General features: G+C 50.1%; 1 protein-coding gene across 4 annotated transcripts in view; it reads right to left on the bottom strand.

Moving 5' to 3' along the window:
• The window catches only part of RPS6KA2 (ribosomal protein S6 kinase A2), a 457,314-nt gene that overhangs the window by 282,895 nt on the left and 156,129 nt on the right, over positions 1–18,290 (bottom strand). The window contains exon 1 of one of the 4 annotated variants that reach the window (XM_064360466.1): positions 6,484–6,738. The exons of the other annotated variants lie outside the window; for them this stretch is intronic. Within the exon in view, the coding sequence (XP_064216536.1) occupies positions 6,484–6,534 (51 nt within the window). The 5' untranslated portion in view covers positions 6,535–6,738. Of the gene's footprint in view, positions 1–6,483; positions 6,739–18,290 lie in introns of those variants that run through there. 4 annotated transcript variants of the gene reach the window in all.

Raw genomic sequence — 18,290 nt, 5'->3', positions numbered from 1 at the left:
CACCCCTCACTGGCCCACTTCTGCTCATGCTTCAGCCTCCTGGCTTCCTCTAGGAAGCTGCCTTGCTGCCCGGCCGAGCTGGGTCTGTGCCTGTATCTCCATGGTATCTGCATCACTGCTTTTAACTGTGCAGCGTTTTGAGGACCTGTTTAGGAGCTATCTCCTCCACCACACTAAGAGCGCTCACAGCAGCGCCCGTGGCAGGAGCTCTGTGCATACTTGACGCATTAACATGTGCCGGTTACAACAGGGCCACAAATCCAGGACATCGCTACCATTTCCCTCACCCGCGGTTTGAAGGAGAAAGAACAGGGGCAGGGGAGAACAGGACCCGAGTGTAGGTGGGGAGGAACTGACTGGCTGCAGGGCGGAGGACAGCTCTGTCTGCACCCACTCTTCGTGCCACTGAGATAACCACAGGAAGACAGAAGCCAACCCAGGGATCTGCCCTGCCTTCGTGGACGCCCACGACTCTGCCTGGGCCATGGAGACGTAGGGCACAGACAGCGATGCCCCAGCGCTTAGGAGATTGATAGCGCAGGGCACGGTTACCGAGTGTCGGCTGTGCTGTGCCTATTCACTACTGAAAGAACAATCGTGGCACCTCCCCGCCCTTGATTGTGGCCTGTTGCTGCTCTAGCGGGGCAGGGAGGCTAGCAGAAGCCGGCGGGATTTTACCCAGAAGCTAAAGAAAAGGAAGAGGTGCTTTGGGGGAAAATTGTTGACTGAAGAATTCCAAAGATCTATTGGGAGCCAGCTGACTCCACTATATTTATTTTTCTATTAAGATGGTTTACTGAAGTATTTGAATTGCAGGAGTCTAGGCATTTTAATTTGCACAGATGTGGCTTGTTGAACTTTGATTTTCTGTGCTCAAGAGCAAACAATGTTCAAACACATTTAAGTTGGGCACGTTTAAATAAGGCGCAGCATTGTGTCGGCGGCTTGGTTTGGAGCGTTATCAGGATTCGCCTAATGCGTGTGCACAGAAAAGCAAAATTGCCTTTCACCAGAACCAATCTCGGGTTATGTGTGGTCCAAAGAATGCTTCTAAGCCCCCTGCAGTAGGAGTGAGACCTGGAAGATATGGGCCAAGAGACAAAGGCCCCCAGACCACTGGGGAGGGGGTTCTGTTCACAGGAAGGGGGTGGGAGGGAGCTGGCTTGGGAAGGAGCGGGCAGAGCTGGGCTGCTCTTCATGACAGAGGAGAGGAGATGGAGTATTCAAAAGGCAGGAGGAGGGGACAGGGGCGCGGACCTCAGGGTGGGAGGGGTGCGTCTGGGATGGGGAGGCCCTGATGGGTCTCTGGAGGCCGAAGGAGGTAGCAGGGCTTCCAGGTTCGCGGCGGAGCAGCTGGGGCGCTCTTTCGCCTGCTCTGCCTGCCTCCAAGATCTCTGGGTGTCTCCCTTGCTCACAAAAGCTTGTATGTGGTGGATCTTTGGGGGCACTTGAAAAAGTCACAAGCTCTGCTGCTGGGACACTGCACAGCTTCCCTGCCAGGGCCCTTGATGTCAGGTTCCCACTCATGTCCCACCCGCCTGGCCTCTCCGCTCAGCCTGGCCTTGCCAGGGTCACATTCTTACCTCCAGCGAGGCTGCAGAGGGAGCTGGCAATGGGCAGCTGGGTCCACAAGTCAGGACCGATGGGTGGCTGGGTCCACAAGTCAGGACCGACGGGCGGCTGGGTGCACAAGTCAGGACCGACGGGTGGCTGGGCCCACAAGTCAGGACCGGGTGGCTGGGTCCACAAGTCAGGACCGACGGGCGGCTGGGTCCACAAGTCAGGACCGACGGGCGGCTGGGTGCACAAGTCAGGACCGACGGGCGACTGGGTGCACAAGTCAGGACCGACGGGCGGCTGGGCCCACAAGTCAGGACCGGGTGGCTGGGTCCACAAGTCAGGACCGGGTGGCTGGGTCCACAAGTCAGGACCGACGGGCGGCTGGGTCCACAAGTCAGGACCGACGGGCGGCTGGGTGCACAAGTCAGGACCGACGGGCGGCTGGGTCCACAAGTCAGGACCGACGGGCGGCTGGGCCCACAAGTCAGGACCGACGGGCGGCTGGGCCCACAAGTCAGGACCGACGGGTGGCTGGGCCCACAAGTCAGGACCGGGTGGTTGGGTCCACAAGTCAGGACCGACGGGCGGCTGGGTCCACAAGTCAGGACTGAGTGATTAACCAGTGCCACGTGTGCCCCCAGCAATGAGCAGAACCATGGGGCAAAACGAAATCACTGGGGTGAGAACCAGGTGGCTAGGAGAGGGGCACACAGCGTCGCCATGAGGGGTGACATGACGCCCAGGCGGCGGGGGACGGTGGGAACAACAGGGTCAGCATGAGGCTGGCAACACACAGCACTGAAGTCTCGGTTGTGTTAGGGGCCAGGACACACCCGAGGTTAGCCAGACAACAGGAGCCCCGCTTGGAGGCAGCCTGAGGGCCCTCTTTCCACACTAGCACTCTCACATGGACCCATGTGAGGGGCCTGTCTCCTTAGTTTCCTCATCTGCAAAATGAGATTGTAATTGTGCTCCTAAGAATTACAAGGACTGAGTTATTACATGCTATGAAGTTAGAAGAACACCCACTTGATGAATAGCCTCAATGCAGAGCAAGAGATTTCAGCTGAGTGGAAATAAATCCACCCTTGCTTCGGCACTAACTTTAACAGCATCGGCGAAAACAAAGGAAACTCTCGAGGTACAAGGGGGACCACCTGCCGAAGGCCAGCCCTGAGCAGGCCCTCCCCACCCGCCCAGGTGAGCACACTCTACGGCTGCTCTGGGCCTGGGAGCTGCGCCAAAAGCGCTTCCCCTACCAAAGCCCTCGCTTTCCCAGAGCTGTGCACCATGTTTCCATGTGGATTTACACCGCTTCTCTACCCCTGCAGAGAAGACTGGGTTCCTGTCCTGAAAACAGAACTGGTGTCTGAAATGGACATGAAGGTGAACTCAAGGCCAGGAGCCCAGGATGAAGGGAACGTCCCGAGGCATTCCTACAGCATTTCCGGAGCTCTCTGCAGACAGGCCCCTGCCACGGATATGTATGCTTGGCCTCCCACTGTGAAACAAGGAAAAGAGTAAACATGCCCACAGTGGAACACACAATAAATATTCAAGTGAATGAAAAGATAAGTAAGGATCCCGAGAAAACTGTGTTGGTTAAACTGAGCAGGGCAAGTTCCAATTTGTAGAATCCCCAGGGGATCCCAGAATCCACCCCTCCCTGATGGATTTGTAGGTGTTGGACTCTGCTGGCCCTGTGGTCAGAGGCAATACCCATCCAGGCAGGCCAGTGGGACTTCATGGGACAGGCATGGGAGACAGAGTGCAGGCATTTCAGACAGCTGCTGGAAGCCTTGGGCATTTTAATAGATGTCCTCCTATTTCAAAGGCAAAAGTTCAGTGCCTCTGAACAAAGCCATCAAACTGCAGCTGTGTGAAGACGGCACTGGCAGAAGCCGCTCCGTCCCACAAGGGTTCTGCTCTGCAAGGCTCTGTGCGCACACTGAGGACGCCGTGACCAGAGAAAGTCACACCAAAGTTTTAACATTCGGCCCCAAGGCTGAGTGGCAGGAAGCCAAGCTGGGCCCACCCACCTCACCAGGAGGCCCCTGGTCCTGCTGCTGTGGCAGAGCTGCATGGTCTCACAATCCTGCTGCATGGCCCCAGTCTGGGGATTGTGTGGGGGGCTCTGGGAGCCCTGGAGGTGGCCTGTCTGGGGAAGGACGAAGCTGAGGAGTACAGAGAGGCGGGTGAAGATGTGAGGCTGCTTTGGGACCACGTCACAACCTGTGAGTCTGACGTGAGCAGCCAGGATTGGGGTGTTGGGGTCTTTTCTCCCGTGACTTTTTCACATAAATCCACTGCTCTGGGAAGGGGGTGTCAAGCTGTCCCCATACCCAGAGTGAGTCCTGGAGAGTGAACACTGACCCTGTCCATTCCACACGATCAGGGCTAAACTGGTCTATTCCCTGACAGAGCATCCTCGCCCCGGGGGCAGTGCAGAAATACAGACATGTCAGCACAGAAAGCCAACAGGATTCCCATCAAATACCTGTCACAAGATCAGACAGTTGGAGCCACCTGCGCTGCTAGAATGATGCCTCAAGGCGCCAAATAGCTTTACACAGTTTTCAGGATTCTTCAAAGGGAGAACACTCTCTATGAGCTCAGAAACATGCATGGGGACTCCAGGTGCCCTCTGACACCTCGATGCAGCTCCATGAGTCTTGGCTTTCCTCTCTGTGGATGAGGGCACGCCTGCTCCCCGGGGGCAGGAGGGGACAGTGGCTCAGCTCTGCAGCTCTGCAGTGAGACTCCCTGGGTTGCACTCCTAAAAGTCCCTTCCTCTAGATAAGCCTCAGTTTCCGCAGCTATAAAACGACGTACACCGTCTATTTAGCAAACATCGCTCCTGCACTGTCAAGTCCTAGAAGCAACTCGTTTCTGATTTAAATGGCCACGTGTATAAATAAGAACCATGGGCTTGCGTCCAAGACACAGATCTGTGCTTCTTATTTTTCTCAGGGAAAATCTCTGACCACAGAGACCCTGAACAGGCGTGCCATGGACAGGTGTTTACGAGGGTTATTCTGTGGCATGCCATCTTGATTCTAATGTTTTACAAAGGACATTAATTATACAAAAGCATTAAATCGATAATTTGATCTTAAACAGTAAACGGCATAACAATCAAGAACACACAGTTTCTATAATATAGTCTTGATGGTTAAACATAACAAAAATAGAAAATAAAAGACTGTAGGTTCTAGAAGATTCAGGCATTGCCAGCTCATCCTGGGAGACCTGTGCTCTGTCGTCATGCCGTTTCTCCTTTTATACCTGGCTCTGCCATCTGATTGCCCTGGAAATCGTACCCCAGGTTCCAGCCTCCACTACGAGTGCTGCCAGGACTGGACCTCAGGAGTTTCCTGGATTCTTTCCTTCTGTTTTCACCGCCCTCACGCCAGGTTAGGCCCTCCTCATCTTATGACTCACTCAGGCTATAACCACCTTCAGAACCATTTCCTGCTCTCAGTCTCTCTCCACTCCAGTCCAGTGTGAGACCTGCCAGGCTATTCCCAAAATAACCTCCTGTGTGTCACTCCCTGCCGCAGGCGCCCAGCACCTTCCTTGCTGTGCTCCCTGCTCCCCTGCTCCTGGCTCTCTCTCCTGCACACAAGCCCGTCTCACCTCCTGGTTCTCAGGGCACTGAGTTCAGCTGGGGCCTTCCCTGCTGCCCTGTTAGAAGACTTCATCCCTTGGAGCCCAGGGAGCGTCGATCCTCTCTGTGACGTGTTCTTAACTTTACTCCACATTTTGACGTGATTTATTTGCAGCCCACTGTGAGCACCATGAGTGCCATGACGTAATGACATTCTCTAAGGACCCCTATCTAAATATTTCATCTTCAAAAGGATTGGAGTCTCCTTTGGTTTGAGGCAAATGCATGTTACAAAACAACAGTGCTAACTTGATTGCAGGCATTTTTGTAATTATCTATCCATCTTCTATACGCTTACACAGCAGAAAGGAAATGAGAAACTGAAATTCCAGCAAAAGAAAACAAAGACCAGAATGAGAAATCAAGACGCGCGTCAGGCTGGGAGGAAGCCACACAGGCCACAGGCTCCTGGGCAGCTATTCGGTGCGTCCCAGGAGCAGTCGCCCATCGGTTGAAATCCTCCCTCTCTCTGGGTTAGTTACGGGACAGGACATCACGTGTCGGGGGAAGACAGCGGGAAATGCACAAGCATGCGATGAGTTTAAATGACATTCAAGAGGAGGATGTACAGAAGTGGACGACGTGTGGCTTCCCCACCTCCCGCAAGTGTCCCCCTGCAAGAATTGTTGTCTTGGGAAGGTAAAATAAGGGAAGAATAGAAGAGTAAAAGGGGTAAAGTGAGGTGATGGAGTGAAAAGGAAGGAAGAAGTAGTCAGAAGAGAATAAAAGCAGCAAACAGAGCTCGTCCTCCTACCTCTGCTCAAGCGCTCTATCGACAAAAATCACCCCCTACTGAAAACGTGCCCAAGAAGGAGAGGCTGTGGGGAAGTGTTCTGTCAACTCCGAACCCGGGGCCCAGCGTGTGCAGAGATGGACGATGGAAGCCCAGCCATGGCAAACCCAGAGACAAGACGGAATGACGCTGGACAGAGCACATGCTCTGCCGGGCAGGAAACTTTCACAAGCCAAAGTTTAAGGATAAATAGGAGCAAAATGGAATAAAGTAGAATAAACACGGACAGAAAAAGTGAGAAAATCGAATGCTAAAAAAGAATCCTACTCTAAGCTGCATGTTAAGTAAAATATTAAGAGGTGAGGAGAAACGGTTACAAACGTCATCCGTTATTATGCCAAAATAATGACCTAACTATCCGGCCTGTCTGGCTTCCAGAGAGGATCAGGAACCATCTTAAAAACAAAACCAAACAACGCAGCAGGCTCCAAAGTGTTTTTAACAAGGCAAACAAGGTACTTACTAACAGTAGCCCATAGAACTTAGAGAAGGCTTGGCGGAGGAGAGACAGCATGTTGCCTAAGTTGGAAATGAGGACAATTTTGGTCGGGGAGCCGCGCCGTCTTTCTCTTCAAGCGTGGAGAATCTCACTCCTCCACGTTCAGGAGAGCAAACCTCCACGGGAGTGTGCAAACATTCAGGCTAACTGTCACTCGGGATCATCCGAAACTCAGGAGCGGGCAAGAGGCAGTTGATTGCGGCAAGGATATGAAAATGTCACTTTTAGTAACTGACTCAGTCCAACACCTCGGGGTCAAGTGCTTAATATAGGGCTACTCTTTCCGTTGGGTGGCAAGTTTAGCGAAATTGACCACCTGTTCCCTTGCAAGTCTGCCTGTCTCCAGCCCAAATCAGAAGGCGCGCCCGGCACGGCCGCTCGCAAGAGGTGCTGCGGCGATTGGATTTCACCTCCCACCAGTGCCTGTGAAATCCAGATGTGTTCTGGGACCCTCTCCTCTCCTGAGAAGACTGCAGATCAAGCTGCTAAACAAGCAGAAGTGATTCTTGTTGTTTTTAATATCCTTAGTTGTGTGTGTTTTCTGGAGACTATTTTTATAAGTTTAAATCTCTGCTTTCCTTGCACATCCGCAGGGCCTCTACTAAAGAAATGGAAAACAGGAGCGTCTGAGCCGTGCACTCAGGCTCCTGCAGCTCCATCCAAAGCCCCAGGAGGACTCCCTTTTCCATCTTTGTGAACTGCTCCAAGTCTGATTGCTCAGGATCTCACCCAGTCTGTGGCTGGGGAGATCTAAAGTACACTCGAGTTGTTCATTAAATGTCTCCTGCAGTTCCGTGGATGCAGTTTGCAGAAAGGCTGCACCACTAATACCCCCCCACACACCTAATGTAACATGACGTTGTTTGCGTCCTGTGAGTACAGCCTGCCCGTCAATTTCAAACTCCAGCCATGTCCACTAGGTTTTTGTTCTGGGCTTTTCCAAACAATGGCTTAATTGGAGTCAGCAATTTGAGGGAGAAAGCCAACAAAAATAAGCAATTCATGAAAAACCAGTTCCACTCACCGTGCTTAGACACACCCCTGAGGCACAGGTCACTCCTGTGGTTTGCCGGTGAAGGCTGGAACCTCACCTCTTCCTTAGACACCTCTGTCCTCTACCTCAGAGAAATTCCGCTCTCCCTTACCTATGATTCTCACCACTCTGTGAAATGACAAAATTGATCAAATGTCTCTATTGTGCATTGTCTGACACTGCAGCTCATCAGGAATTTATGAGTCATTTTTGACTAGAGGATAGTGAACCTGTTTATGACTGGGGCTCACTGCCCGAATATCTCCAAAGGGCTGGATGTCCACACGCTTTCTTCCTCCCACACATGGAGGTTATTTGCCATGTGGATGCCCAGAGACTCAAGATGGAAATTCACTTTGCAGATCATTTGACCAGCGTAGGAACCGACTTGCACTGCTCATCCTTTAGGGGAACTTGCCGGGAACATCCCGTATTGTTTGGAAGACTTGGTAGTCTCTTTCTGTTCACCCTTTCTCCACTCAGTCTTCCAATACAATAAAATCACCACCCCAATGACTCTTGATTCCTTAACTAGTTACATTGTGGAGAGATTTCTAGTAATGTCCAGGATAAAAAATGTCTGAAACTGCCAAGAACAAAGCCTGGCCCCAGAAGGTCCGTCTGATACTTTCTGAGGCTCTGACCGTCTGGTAACTGGGTGTGGGCACTGCCCTCTGAAGTCGCAATCACTGAATCCAGGAAGCTGATGCGAACCTCTCCTTATGAGGTGAGAACGCTTTACCTTCCCATAGCTTTAAGTATCACGGGCATTCTGCCAGAGCGATTCTGTCTCTAGCTGAAATCTATTGTTGTTGGTGGGAACCATGCCACAGAGCATAATGATCTGAGTGGCCTGATGCGTTACTGTGAAGTCACTTACTGCATCTTTCCATGTTGATAAAGAGAGGGAGTCGTTCATTCACTTAAGAAATATTGAGGGCCGGGCGCGGTGGCTCACGCCTGTAATCCCAGCACTTTGGGAGGCCGAGGCGGGTGGATCACGAGGTCAAGAGATCGAGACCATCCTGGTCAACATGGTGAAACCTCGTCTCTACGTAAAAATACAAAAAATTAGCTGGGCATGGTGGCGCGTGCCTGTAATCCCAGCTACTCAGGAGGCTGAGGCAGGAGAATTGCCTGAACCCAGGAGGCGGAGGTTGTGGTGAGCCGAGATCACGCCATTGCACTCCAGCCTGGGTAACGAGAGCAAAACTCCGTCTAAAAAAAAAAAAAGAACTATTGATTGAGCATGCTTGCTGTCTCATCATCTAATGTGTTTTCCATTCCTCCCAGCTGGGCTTTAGATGCCAGTGTGATGCATGTGCTATTTGCTTATATAATCCTGCTTGTATTATCCGTTTATTCAATAAGTAGATATTAATCACTTAGGTTGTGGGATCAGCTCTGGAAACACAGTGGAGAAAGGGAGATGCTATCCTGGCCACCAAGGAGCTAACACTCTGGTGTAGAAAATGTCACTAAGCAAATACCGACATCGGCAAATCCATGCATATAGTTGATGCGGCTGCTGAGCAGTGCGTTGCTACGCGAACGGAGGGCAGGAAGACTTGAGCTCAGCCTGGAGAGACAGGAACATCCTCTCTGAGAAAAGGTCGCTTACACTGAAACTCAAAAGGCGAGTCCAGCTTCTCTAGGCAAAGAGAAATGAACAGAGCAGCCCACATGAAGAATGGATTTGTTACCCAATGGCAAAACAAACACAGCACAAATGGAACCTCCCCAAGAATCAACCCGGAGCCAGAGACAACCGAGAGCGTGGTGTCATTGAGGGGACCCACAGAGATCTACATGGCCAGAACTGGCCAGAAAATGGGGTAAGCCCTTGTTAAAAATGTTGGGTTTTATCTTAAGCGCAATGGGGGTCTTGCAGGGTTTTAATTAGAAGAATGTACTTTTCTGATTGTGTCTTTTAGACTGGGGCCCCATGCCCCAGGCCTCGGACTGGTACAGGTCCGTGGCTTGTTAGGAACCAGCCGCACAGCAGAAGGTGAGTAGTGGGCAAGCGAGAGTGACCTCTCCAGCCTGAGCTCCGTCTGCCCCCTGTCGGAGCAGCAGCAGCGTGAGATTCTCATAGGAGCTTGAACCCTATGGTGAACTGCACATGTGAGGAATCCAGGTTGCACACTCCCTGTGAGAATCTGATGCCTGATGATCTGAGGGGGAACAGCCTCATCCCCAAACCATTTCCCCTCCCTGCACTCCCCCCTCGTCCATGGAAACATTGTCTTCCATGAAACTGGTCCCTGGTGTCAAAAAGGTTGGGGACAGCCGTTTTAGACTCCACAGCAACTGACTCTGATATGGGGAAGAGCTGGAGCGGGATCAGCAGCAAAGAGGCTCCAGCGGCTCTCCAGGAAACAGTAGGATGTCGCCAGCGCTTAGGCTGTGGGGGGAAGCAGGCCCAAGTGAGATCTGGGTGGGGTGGGGAGCAGCCCCATGTGAGATCTGGGTGGGGGGGAAGGAGCTCCACGTGACATCTGGGTGGAGGGGGAAGCAGTCCCACGAGAGATCTGGGGATGGGGGGAAGCAGCCCCACATGAAATCTGGGTGGGAGGGGGAAGCAGCCCTATGGGAGATCCGGTGGGGGGAAGCAGCCCCATGGGAGACCTGGGTTGGGGGGAAGCAGCCCCACATGAGATCTGGGTGGAGGGGGAAGCAGCCCCACGTGAGATCTGGGTGGGGGGGAAGGAGCTCCACGTGACATCTGGGTGGAGGGGGAAGCAGCCCCACGAGAGATCTGGGGATGGGGGAAGCAGCCCCACATGAAATCTGGGTGGGAGGGGGAAGCAGCCCTATGGGAGATCCGGTGGGGGGAAGCAGCCCCATGGGAGACCTGGGTGGGGGGGAAGCAGCCCCACATGAGATCTGGGTGGAGGGGGAAGCAGCCCCACGTGAGATCTGGGTGGGGGGGAAGGAGCTCCACGTGACATCTGGGTGGAGGGGGAAGCAGCCCCACGAGAGATCTGGGGATGGGGGAAGCAGCCCCACATGAGATCTGGGTGGGGTGGGGAGCAGCCCCATGTGAGATCTGGGTGGGGGGGAAGGAGCTCCACGTGACATCTGGGTGGAGGGGGAAGCAGTCCCATGAGAGATCTGGGGATGGGGGGAAGCAGCCCCACGTGAGATCTGGGTGGGAGGGGGAAGCAGCCCTATGGGAGATCTGGGTGGGGGGGAAGGAGCTCCACGTGACATCTGGGTGGAGGGGGAAGCAGTCCCATGAGAGATCTGGGGATGGGGGGAAGCAGCCCCACGTGAGATCTGGGTGGGAGGGGGAAGCAGCCCTATGGGAGATCTGGGTGGGGGGGAAGGAGCTCCACGTGACATCTGGGTGGAGGGGGAAGCAGTCCCATGAGAGATCTGGGGATGGGGGGAAGCAGCCCCACGTGAGATCTGGGTGGGAGGGGGAAGCAGCCCTATGGGAGATCCGGTGGGGGGAAGCAGCCCCATGGGAGACCTGGGTGGGGGGGAAGCAGCCCCACATGAGATCTGGGTGGAGGGGGAAGCAGCCCCACGTGAGATCTGGGTGGGGGGGAAGGAGCTCCACGTGACATCTGGGTGGAGGGGGCAGCAGCCCCACGAGAGATCTGGGGATGGGGGAAGCAGCCCCACATGAGATCTGGGTGGGGTGGGGAGCAGCCCCATGTGAGATCTGGGTGGGGGGGAAGGAGCTCCACGTGACATCTGGGTGGAGGGGGAAGCAGTCCCACGAGAGATCTGGGTGGGAGGGGGAAGCAGCCCTATGGGAGATCCGGTGGGGGGAAGCAGCCCCATGGGAGATCTGGGTGGGGGGAGAAGCAGCCCCACATGAGATCTGGGTGGAAGGGGAAGCAGCCCCATGTGAGATCTGAGTGGAGGGGGAAGCAGCCCCATGTGAGATCTGGGTGGTAGGGGGAAGCAGCCCCGCATGAGATCTGGGTAGGGGGGAAGCAGCCCCACGTGAGATCTGGGTGGTGGGAAGCAGCCCCACGTGAGATCTGGGTGGTGGTCCATCAGCTGGATGGGGATTGCCTCAGTACGGGGGTGATCAGAAATGAGAGATGGGAGATGCTCATTGGAAACCTGAATAGGTAGATGGAAATGCTTCATTTTTATTCAGATTATTTCTCCAAGTTTATCTCTATCCCAGACTATCTTCTGAGTTTCAGACTAATGTATCCACTCTCTGGTAGAAACGTTTATTCTGATATTCCCCAGGAAACTCAGTGAACATGTCCACAACTCAAATCATTACCCCTGAACCATCCATTAAAACATTTCCTCCAACATTTTTCCTTAACCTGGCAAATGCTCATCAGCTGAAACAGTCGATTTTCTGCGTCAATTTGACAGGGCTGCTGGCTGCCCAGATACTGGTCGGATGTTATTCTGAATGTGTCCATGAGGGTGTTCTGGGATGAGACGGACGTCCAAGGAGGCGAATGGAGTCAAGCAGATGCCCTCTCCAGTGTGTGTGGGCCTCACCCAATCAGTCAAAGGCCGGAACGGAACAGAAAAGCCAAGAGGGACCCCTTTCTGCCGGGCTGCCTTGAGCTGGGTCAGCAATCTTTTTCTGCCTTTGGACTCAACCAGAAACACTAGCTCTTCCTGGATTTTGAGCCTTCCAGCTTTCAAACTATACCAGACCTCTCCTGGTTTTCAGGCTTTTGGACTCAGACTAGAACTTCCACTGTGAGCCTTCCTGGGACTTCAGCCTGCCAACCACGCAGATCTTTAGACTTGTCTGCCTCCAGTGTTGTATGAACCAATTCCTTATAGAATCTCTGTGTGTTTGTGTGATGTGTGTGTGTGCATTATTGTATGTGTGTGTTTGTGTGATGCGTATGTGTGCATAATTGTATGTGTGTGTGCATATGTGTGTGTATGGATACAATCCCTTATAGAATGTCTGTGTGTTTATGTGATGTGTGTGTGCGTTATTGTATGTGTGTATGCATATGTGTGTGTATGGATACATATATAGAGATGCACATCCTATTGGTTTTGTTTCTCTGGAGAACCCTGACTAATACACCAGCTAAAGAGGAAATAATATTGTCTAGGGAGAAGATAGAGTTAATAAAAAAGACTCATATAAGCTATAGGGTATCTCCACATTGGAAATAAACCATAGTGCAACCCAAGAAATAGAAATGAGAGCAGAAGTTGACCACAGATCAAGTAGACTGGAACTATGGCAGAACTCCCCCTGGGCACACAGCCACCAGGCTGGGGATGGAGACCACATTTCCCAGCTTCCATGCTGCCAAGAGCAGCCACGGGCTAAGTTCAGATCAATGGTGTATGAGGGAATTGACGAACTCCCAGGGAATCTCCATAAAGATGAAGCCACCGTCCTAGACTTCTTCCTTTTCTGTTTTCTGAAGGCTGAAAACCCAATTAGAAAATGACCCAGTTTTAACTCTGCAAATAAGAACCACACCCTAAAAGACAGTGGAGGAAGGTGAGGGAACCCCAGTCGCTGGATGACCTGGTGGAGCAGAGCCTCCACGCCAGCCTGGACTGTCCAGCTCTGGGCCAGATTCTGGGAGGGAGGCTAATATCTCTCCGGTTTAAGTCCCAATATTCTGAAGTCTCTTTGCTCCAGCGTTTGGCTTGTACTGAACTGAAACAGACATGAAAACACACACAAACGGCAACATAGGCAGACGGCTGTTCCCTCAACTAGAACAGAAGTCTGCCTGCTCTGCTCTCTCCTGTAGCCCCAGAGAATGGGCCAGGAGCTGGCACGAGGAGGACTCAGCAACCATGTGTGGAATGAGTGGAGAGTGGAAGAAATGCAGACTGGCACTAGAAGGAGAGTGAGGACATGGGAAAGAGTCTATAGTTACATCTCTTTACAAGAACTTGCTGTTCAGAGAAGGGAGTAACTAAGGAACTAGGGTCCAGGTGCCGTGCAATGCATATGTGTGTACACGGGTGACATAGGAAATGCTGGGGCATATTTCCACAAAAATAAAAAGAATCCAACAAGAGAAAGGACTGCAACACAAAATACAGTGTTGTAAATTTCCTGAGTTGTGTAGCAGGTGAGGTACTTTCTTCATATCAGCAGAAGGGAAGAAGAAGAGGACGGGTGGGTGTACAGGAAAACCTGTTGGGTCACAGGTAGGAATTTTAGGATGTATCTAAGTGATGACTCTTAAAAAAATTCTGTCTAGTGGGAAGCAAGGTCGCCCCCTGGAGAGAATGCTGGCCAGTGGAAGTCAGGCTGAGGTAAACGGAGAAGGTTGAAAATAGTCATCGTGGAGAGAAAGCAAAGTGAGTACAGGGCTATGGTCAGAATAAAGAGAAGTTCTCAGAGGCTGATGAGCTTGGGCATCATGCATTTTTATAGGAACAATCTTCCCAGTGTGTGTCTTTCCCAGGAATTGTCAGGGTTTAGACAGACACGAAGAACAGGAAACGCTCGGCTTCTTCTGGGGCTGTAATTGTGCCCGATGATAAAAATTAAAAGTCTGAAGGGCAACTTCCATAGAATATTGCAATAAAGTAGTTACTGACTCTGTTGGAGAGGGAAGAAACTGCTGACAGGAAGGCTGGTGGACGTGGTGGTGAACTCATCAGAGGACGGGAGGTTCTGACAGGACAGGCATCTGCATTGCAGCTTCTTAACCAGCCTGGTGGCAGGACAAGAAATGGAGGCAACAGAATGTGCTCAACGACTTTGTTAATTACAAGTGATTAAGTTTCCAGGATGTAGGAAGTAGAAAGGTTCCTCTTCAAAGTTTCCTTTCTTGTTAAAGAATAATCATAAGTGTTAGAAATAATAGTTTGTTTTAAATACTTTCTTCAAAGCCTTTTTGCTTTTTGCTAGTAGCTTTTTGTTAAGCCCTATCCTATGTAGCTGTTAGACACGCTTACAGGCACGTAGTACATTCTGTGTCCTTGTCCTTTAACCAAGATACTTGTGCTAGATGTGCTCACAGGCATGTCCCAGCTCGCAGCCTATGCCCCTTCCTTACCTAGACCTCCTTTTTGTTCTCCATTGCTTTTACCTGTTTAGAAAAGTTTGAAGTTGTTAGCCATAAAGTTTTAGTTTAGATTGTGAAGTCTGGCCCAACCAACAAAGATCAGACACAGCAGTAAGGACGACCCCAAATGCGTAAAGGATAAATCTGTCTGCTTTTCCTTTGTTCATTGTACTGTCATAGCAAGATGGGTGAGGGTACTCTTTCTGCAAGAAGTAAAGATTGCCTTGCTGAGAGATCCTTTGTCCCAGCGCTGACTTTTCCTTGCAGCACTGAAAATTTACATGTAACACAAGATGACAAAGTTTAGAATAGATGGCTTATTTGGAGTAGAAAAAAAAGTCACTAGAGATGAGAAGGTAGCAGAACGGAGAGATCAGATGGTCAGATGTGATCTTCAGGTGGATGTGGAAGACACCTAGTGAATAGCAGGCATGGTAATGGTGAGGAGACTGGCGTGGATTCCAACGACCCCTCTGAGTGCACCATAGTAACACAGATGGAGTAGGCGACTCCTAAGAGTAGAGGAGAGGTGGTATTGTCAGATTGCATGAGATTTAAAGAAGCAAATTTTTGTCCAGCTAACAGAAAGGCTGTGGTCAGAAAGCTCCCTGAAGAGCAAGGATGACATTGACCAAGCACGTGGCACTCAGGCCTCAGGGGCAAAAAGAGAGCAAACTGCCTCCACTTGAGAGGATCACAGAGGAAGTGGGTTCTCAGAAGCCATCAGATTCCACTTAAGGAAAGCAGGAGGAATCTTGAGAGAAGACTTCAAGGGAACGGCTGACCAGAGAGGAGGGATGGCCAGCAGGCCAGTGCTTGGGACTGGAGAGACAGGCCATGAATGTGTTGTCCCTGGAGCGGTGACCAGGACAAAAGGGGAGGCCAGCTTGGTGGACATCACTCTGCTTGTCTTTCAGGAGAGTGCCAGGCCAGGGACGCTCTTCCTTGGGTTGATAAATGAGTTAGATGGCTGGGACTCCATCTCCTATCTCTGAGTAACTAGTAGATAAAGATGCCCTAGGGTATTTTCCTGAACAGACTGTTGATGTTAATGAGGTCAGTCTGATACAGCTGATTCTTTATCAATCCATCATTGTTTCTTTTGTAGACACACATCAGCTGTCGTTTTAACCAATTCTTTCTGAAAATAGATTATTACCAAGAATGACCATCAAGTCCGTGGCTTTGGGACGTGCAGAAGGTATTGAATTCTGGCTTTTCAAACTGGGGCTTCATTCAGCCGTCTACAGTCTTCTGACATTTTTGCAGTCTGCAAAGTCATAGATTAAAATACACAACTAATCAACACGGAGACTTGCCTGAGGCCAAGGGACCAGAACCACAGGGAGAGCAAAGGAGATGTTCCACGTTTATAGGTTCCACTTTATGCTTTTTGCACTGTGTATTCCCAAAACAGGAATGCTGGGAGGCCTGGAATAGGTTTTCTGAGTCCTGGCTCTGCCACGTGCTGGCTCTGTGACGTTGAGAAGCCTACGAGGACCCGAGAGCTGTCATTTCTTCATCTTAAGAGTGGAAGTCCCGATGCTGCTTACCTTACGGGTTGCTATGGCTATTCAGATGTGAGTTGTACGTGAAACACTGCATGTGTCCACATTTACACTAGGCACTAAATCATTACTGATATTTTATTGTTCAAGGTATAATGTAAGACAACATCTATATTCACCTTAACATTTAAACATTTCTTTTACCTAAATTGGGGCTGGTGATTTCTGATGCTATAGTTAGATGCTCTTCCCTTTCACCCTGGTGTGTTTGCTTTTCACCTTTTCATGTGTCCTTTTCAAAACCATCCCTAGGAAGCAGCTGGTATGATTATATTGGGTTTGTTAGAAAGTAATGTCTCCATTTTCCTTTTCATTAGGACTGCGTAAAATCGCATCATCTGAAGTGTGTGCTAAGAACGTCCCTAATCCCTTGTGTGATATTTCTCCTTCTGAGCCTCGTGCTTGGTGATTCCTGCTTTATAAAACCTAACTCCCTGAAAGCTTGGGATACGTTTAACTCCACATCCCTCTCTTCCTTGATGCGACTGTTTCCTTCAACTCTTCGTCTGCCTTCCTCCTGGCAATACACCTCTCCAATTTCCTTTCTTAGAGGCTTCCACTCCACGGTTCAAGGATTTTCCTGCAACCACATGCCTTCTTTTAGAGAAAGGGACAGGTGTGCATACAGCATGATTGGTTCTAATTCTCCAATATATCTGTCCCTTTTGAATTGAGCTAACTTTTCAGCCATTTTTTTAGCCATAATGTTCATCTACCAAGCAATACAGGTAAAGTCGTGTTTATCACCTATGTTGTAATTTTATTACCTGCAGAATGCTCATTCATATATGGATGCCAATGGCTACATGTATTGATTAAAACTCCCTTCCCAATTATGTTACTATGGGAACAGCTGACACATTTCAAATGTTAATTACCTTTTGTTACACCTGAGTCACATTAGCGATAACTTTCTGCATGGGAGGGGTACTCGCTTTGTTTGGATTGGAATTCTGTCTCGAACACAGGGTTCAATTAACATTAGCTGAGACTATTTCTTAATTCAAAGAATATGCATATTCTCTTCATTATCAAGCCTAGAACGTGATTTTCTCAGGTTGCCACATTAATCGGAGAAAGACACCGTGTAGTTTATAATCAAAACTAAGACAGTTCAACAGCGTGTTACATCTAAGAGGCTGACACATGAGAGATGTCATTTCCTTCTTAGTCTGCGTCATTAAAAAGATCTTTTCTTCTTTTGAAGTCTTTCTCTTGGTTGCTCAACATTTCTTCACAGAAAGAACATAAAGGAAATAGTGATACAGAGCATGTGAAATGAAAGCGGCGGGATTTCGTTTAGAAGAATGCACAGCTGCGCTGACTGTGATTACCGTTCAGAAAAGCTGCAGCTGCCAATTTCCTTTCTGCAATTCAATTAACCTTATATGTACCTTTCTACTTTAAAGGATGTTTTCTCCACTCAAGGAAAAAACAAAAGGAGAATGGAAGAAATTATACAACTATGAAATGGGACTTACAAAGAAATAGAATAGTTTGCCTACTTTTCTCAGGTAGCATATTTTATGGACAATTTCAATTCTTCCAGCAGCTGTCTTCAGAAGAGCTTAAATATAATTCTGGATATTATTTTCATTTTACAAGAAGATATCGGCTCACACTTCTCAGATTGCTGAGGAGCTGGAACTTGACTTTGTATAAGAGAGGTAAGAGTTACATCTGGAAAAGAACAATTCTCCCCCTGAATGAGGACAAGTTCAACTATATCCTAAATCACAGTGATTTTAAATACTACTCCTCATGCTTGTAAGAGATTTTAAAATACAACAGCAATCTGTGGGGTGTTGACAGCGTACAGTACGTAGCCAAGGTGATCCAAGGTCAGTGTCTCCTCCTAGATGCACCTGCAGGGAGTTGACATTCGCCACCCACACGCCTAGCCCAAGAGCTGACCAGGCATGCGCATGCTACTGACGAAATGCAGCCTGGTTTGCCGCAGGGCATCTGTTTTCTAAAACACATTTGTCACTGACAGACCTAGTGACTGACTAGGTGTGAATACGATGTAAAAGTTGCATTGGTCATAAGCCAATTTATCCGATGCACTAACTTTTTAAGTCACCGTGTAATAGAAGGTCTGTGCTGTAACACAAAGAACTGTGGCATGGGTGAGCACAGCAAGACACCGAGAACACACTTGCATGTCCACTGGCCCCA

Source organism: Aotus nancymaae, unplaced genomic scaffold (assembly GCF_030222135.1).
Source record: "Aotus nancymaae isolate 86718 unplaced genomic scaffold, 86718_ANA_hifiasm-v0.15.2.pri h1tg000040l, whole genome shotgun sequence".
Classification (NCBI taxonomy): Eukaryota; Metazoa; Chordata; class Mammalia; order Primates; family Aotidae; genus Aotus; species Aotus nancymaae.
This window is presented reverse-complemented; position numbering and strand designations above follow the sequence as displayed.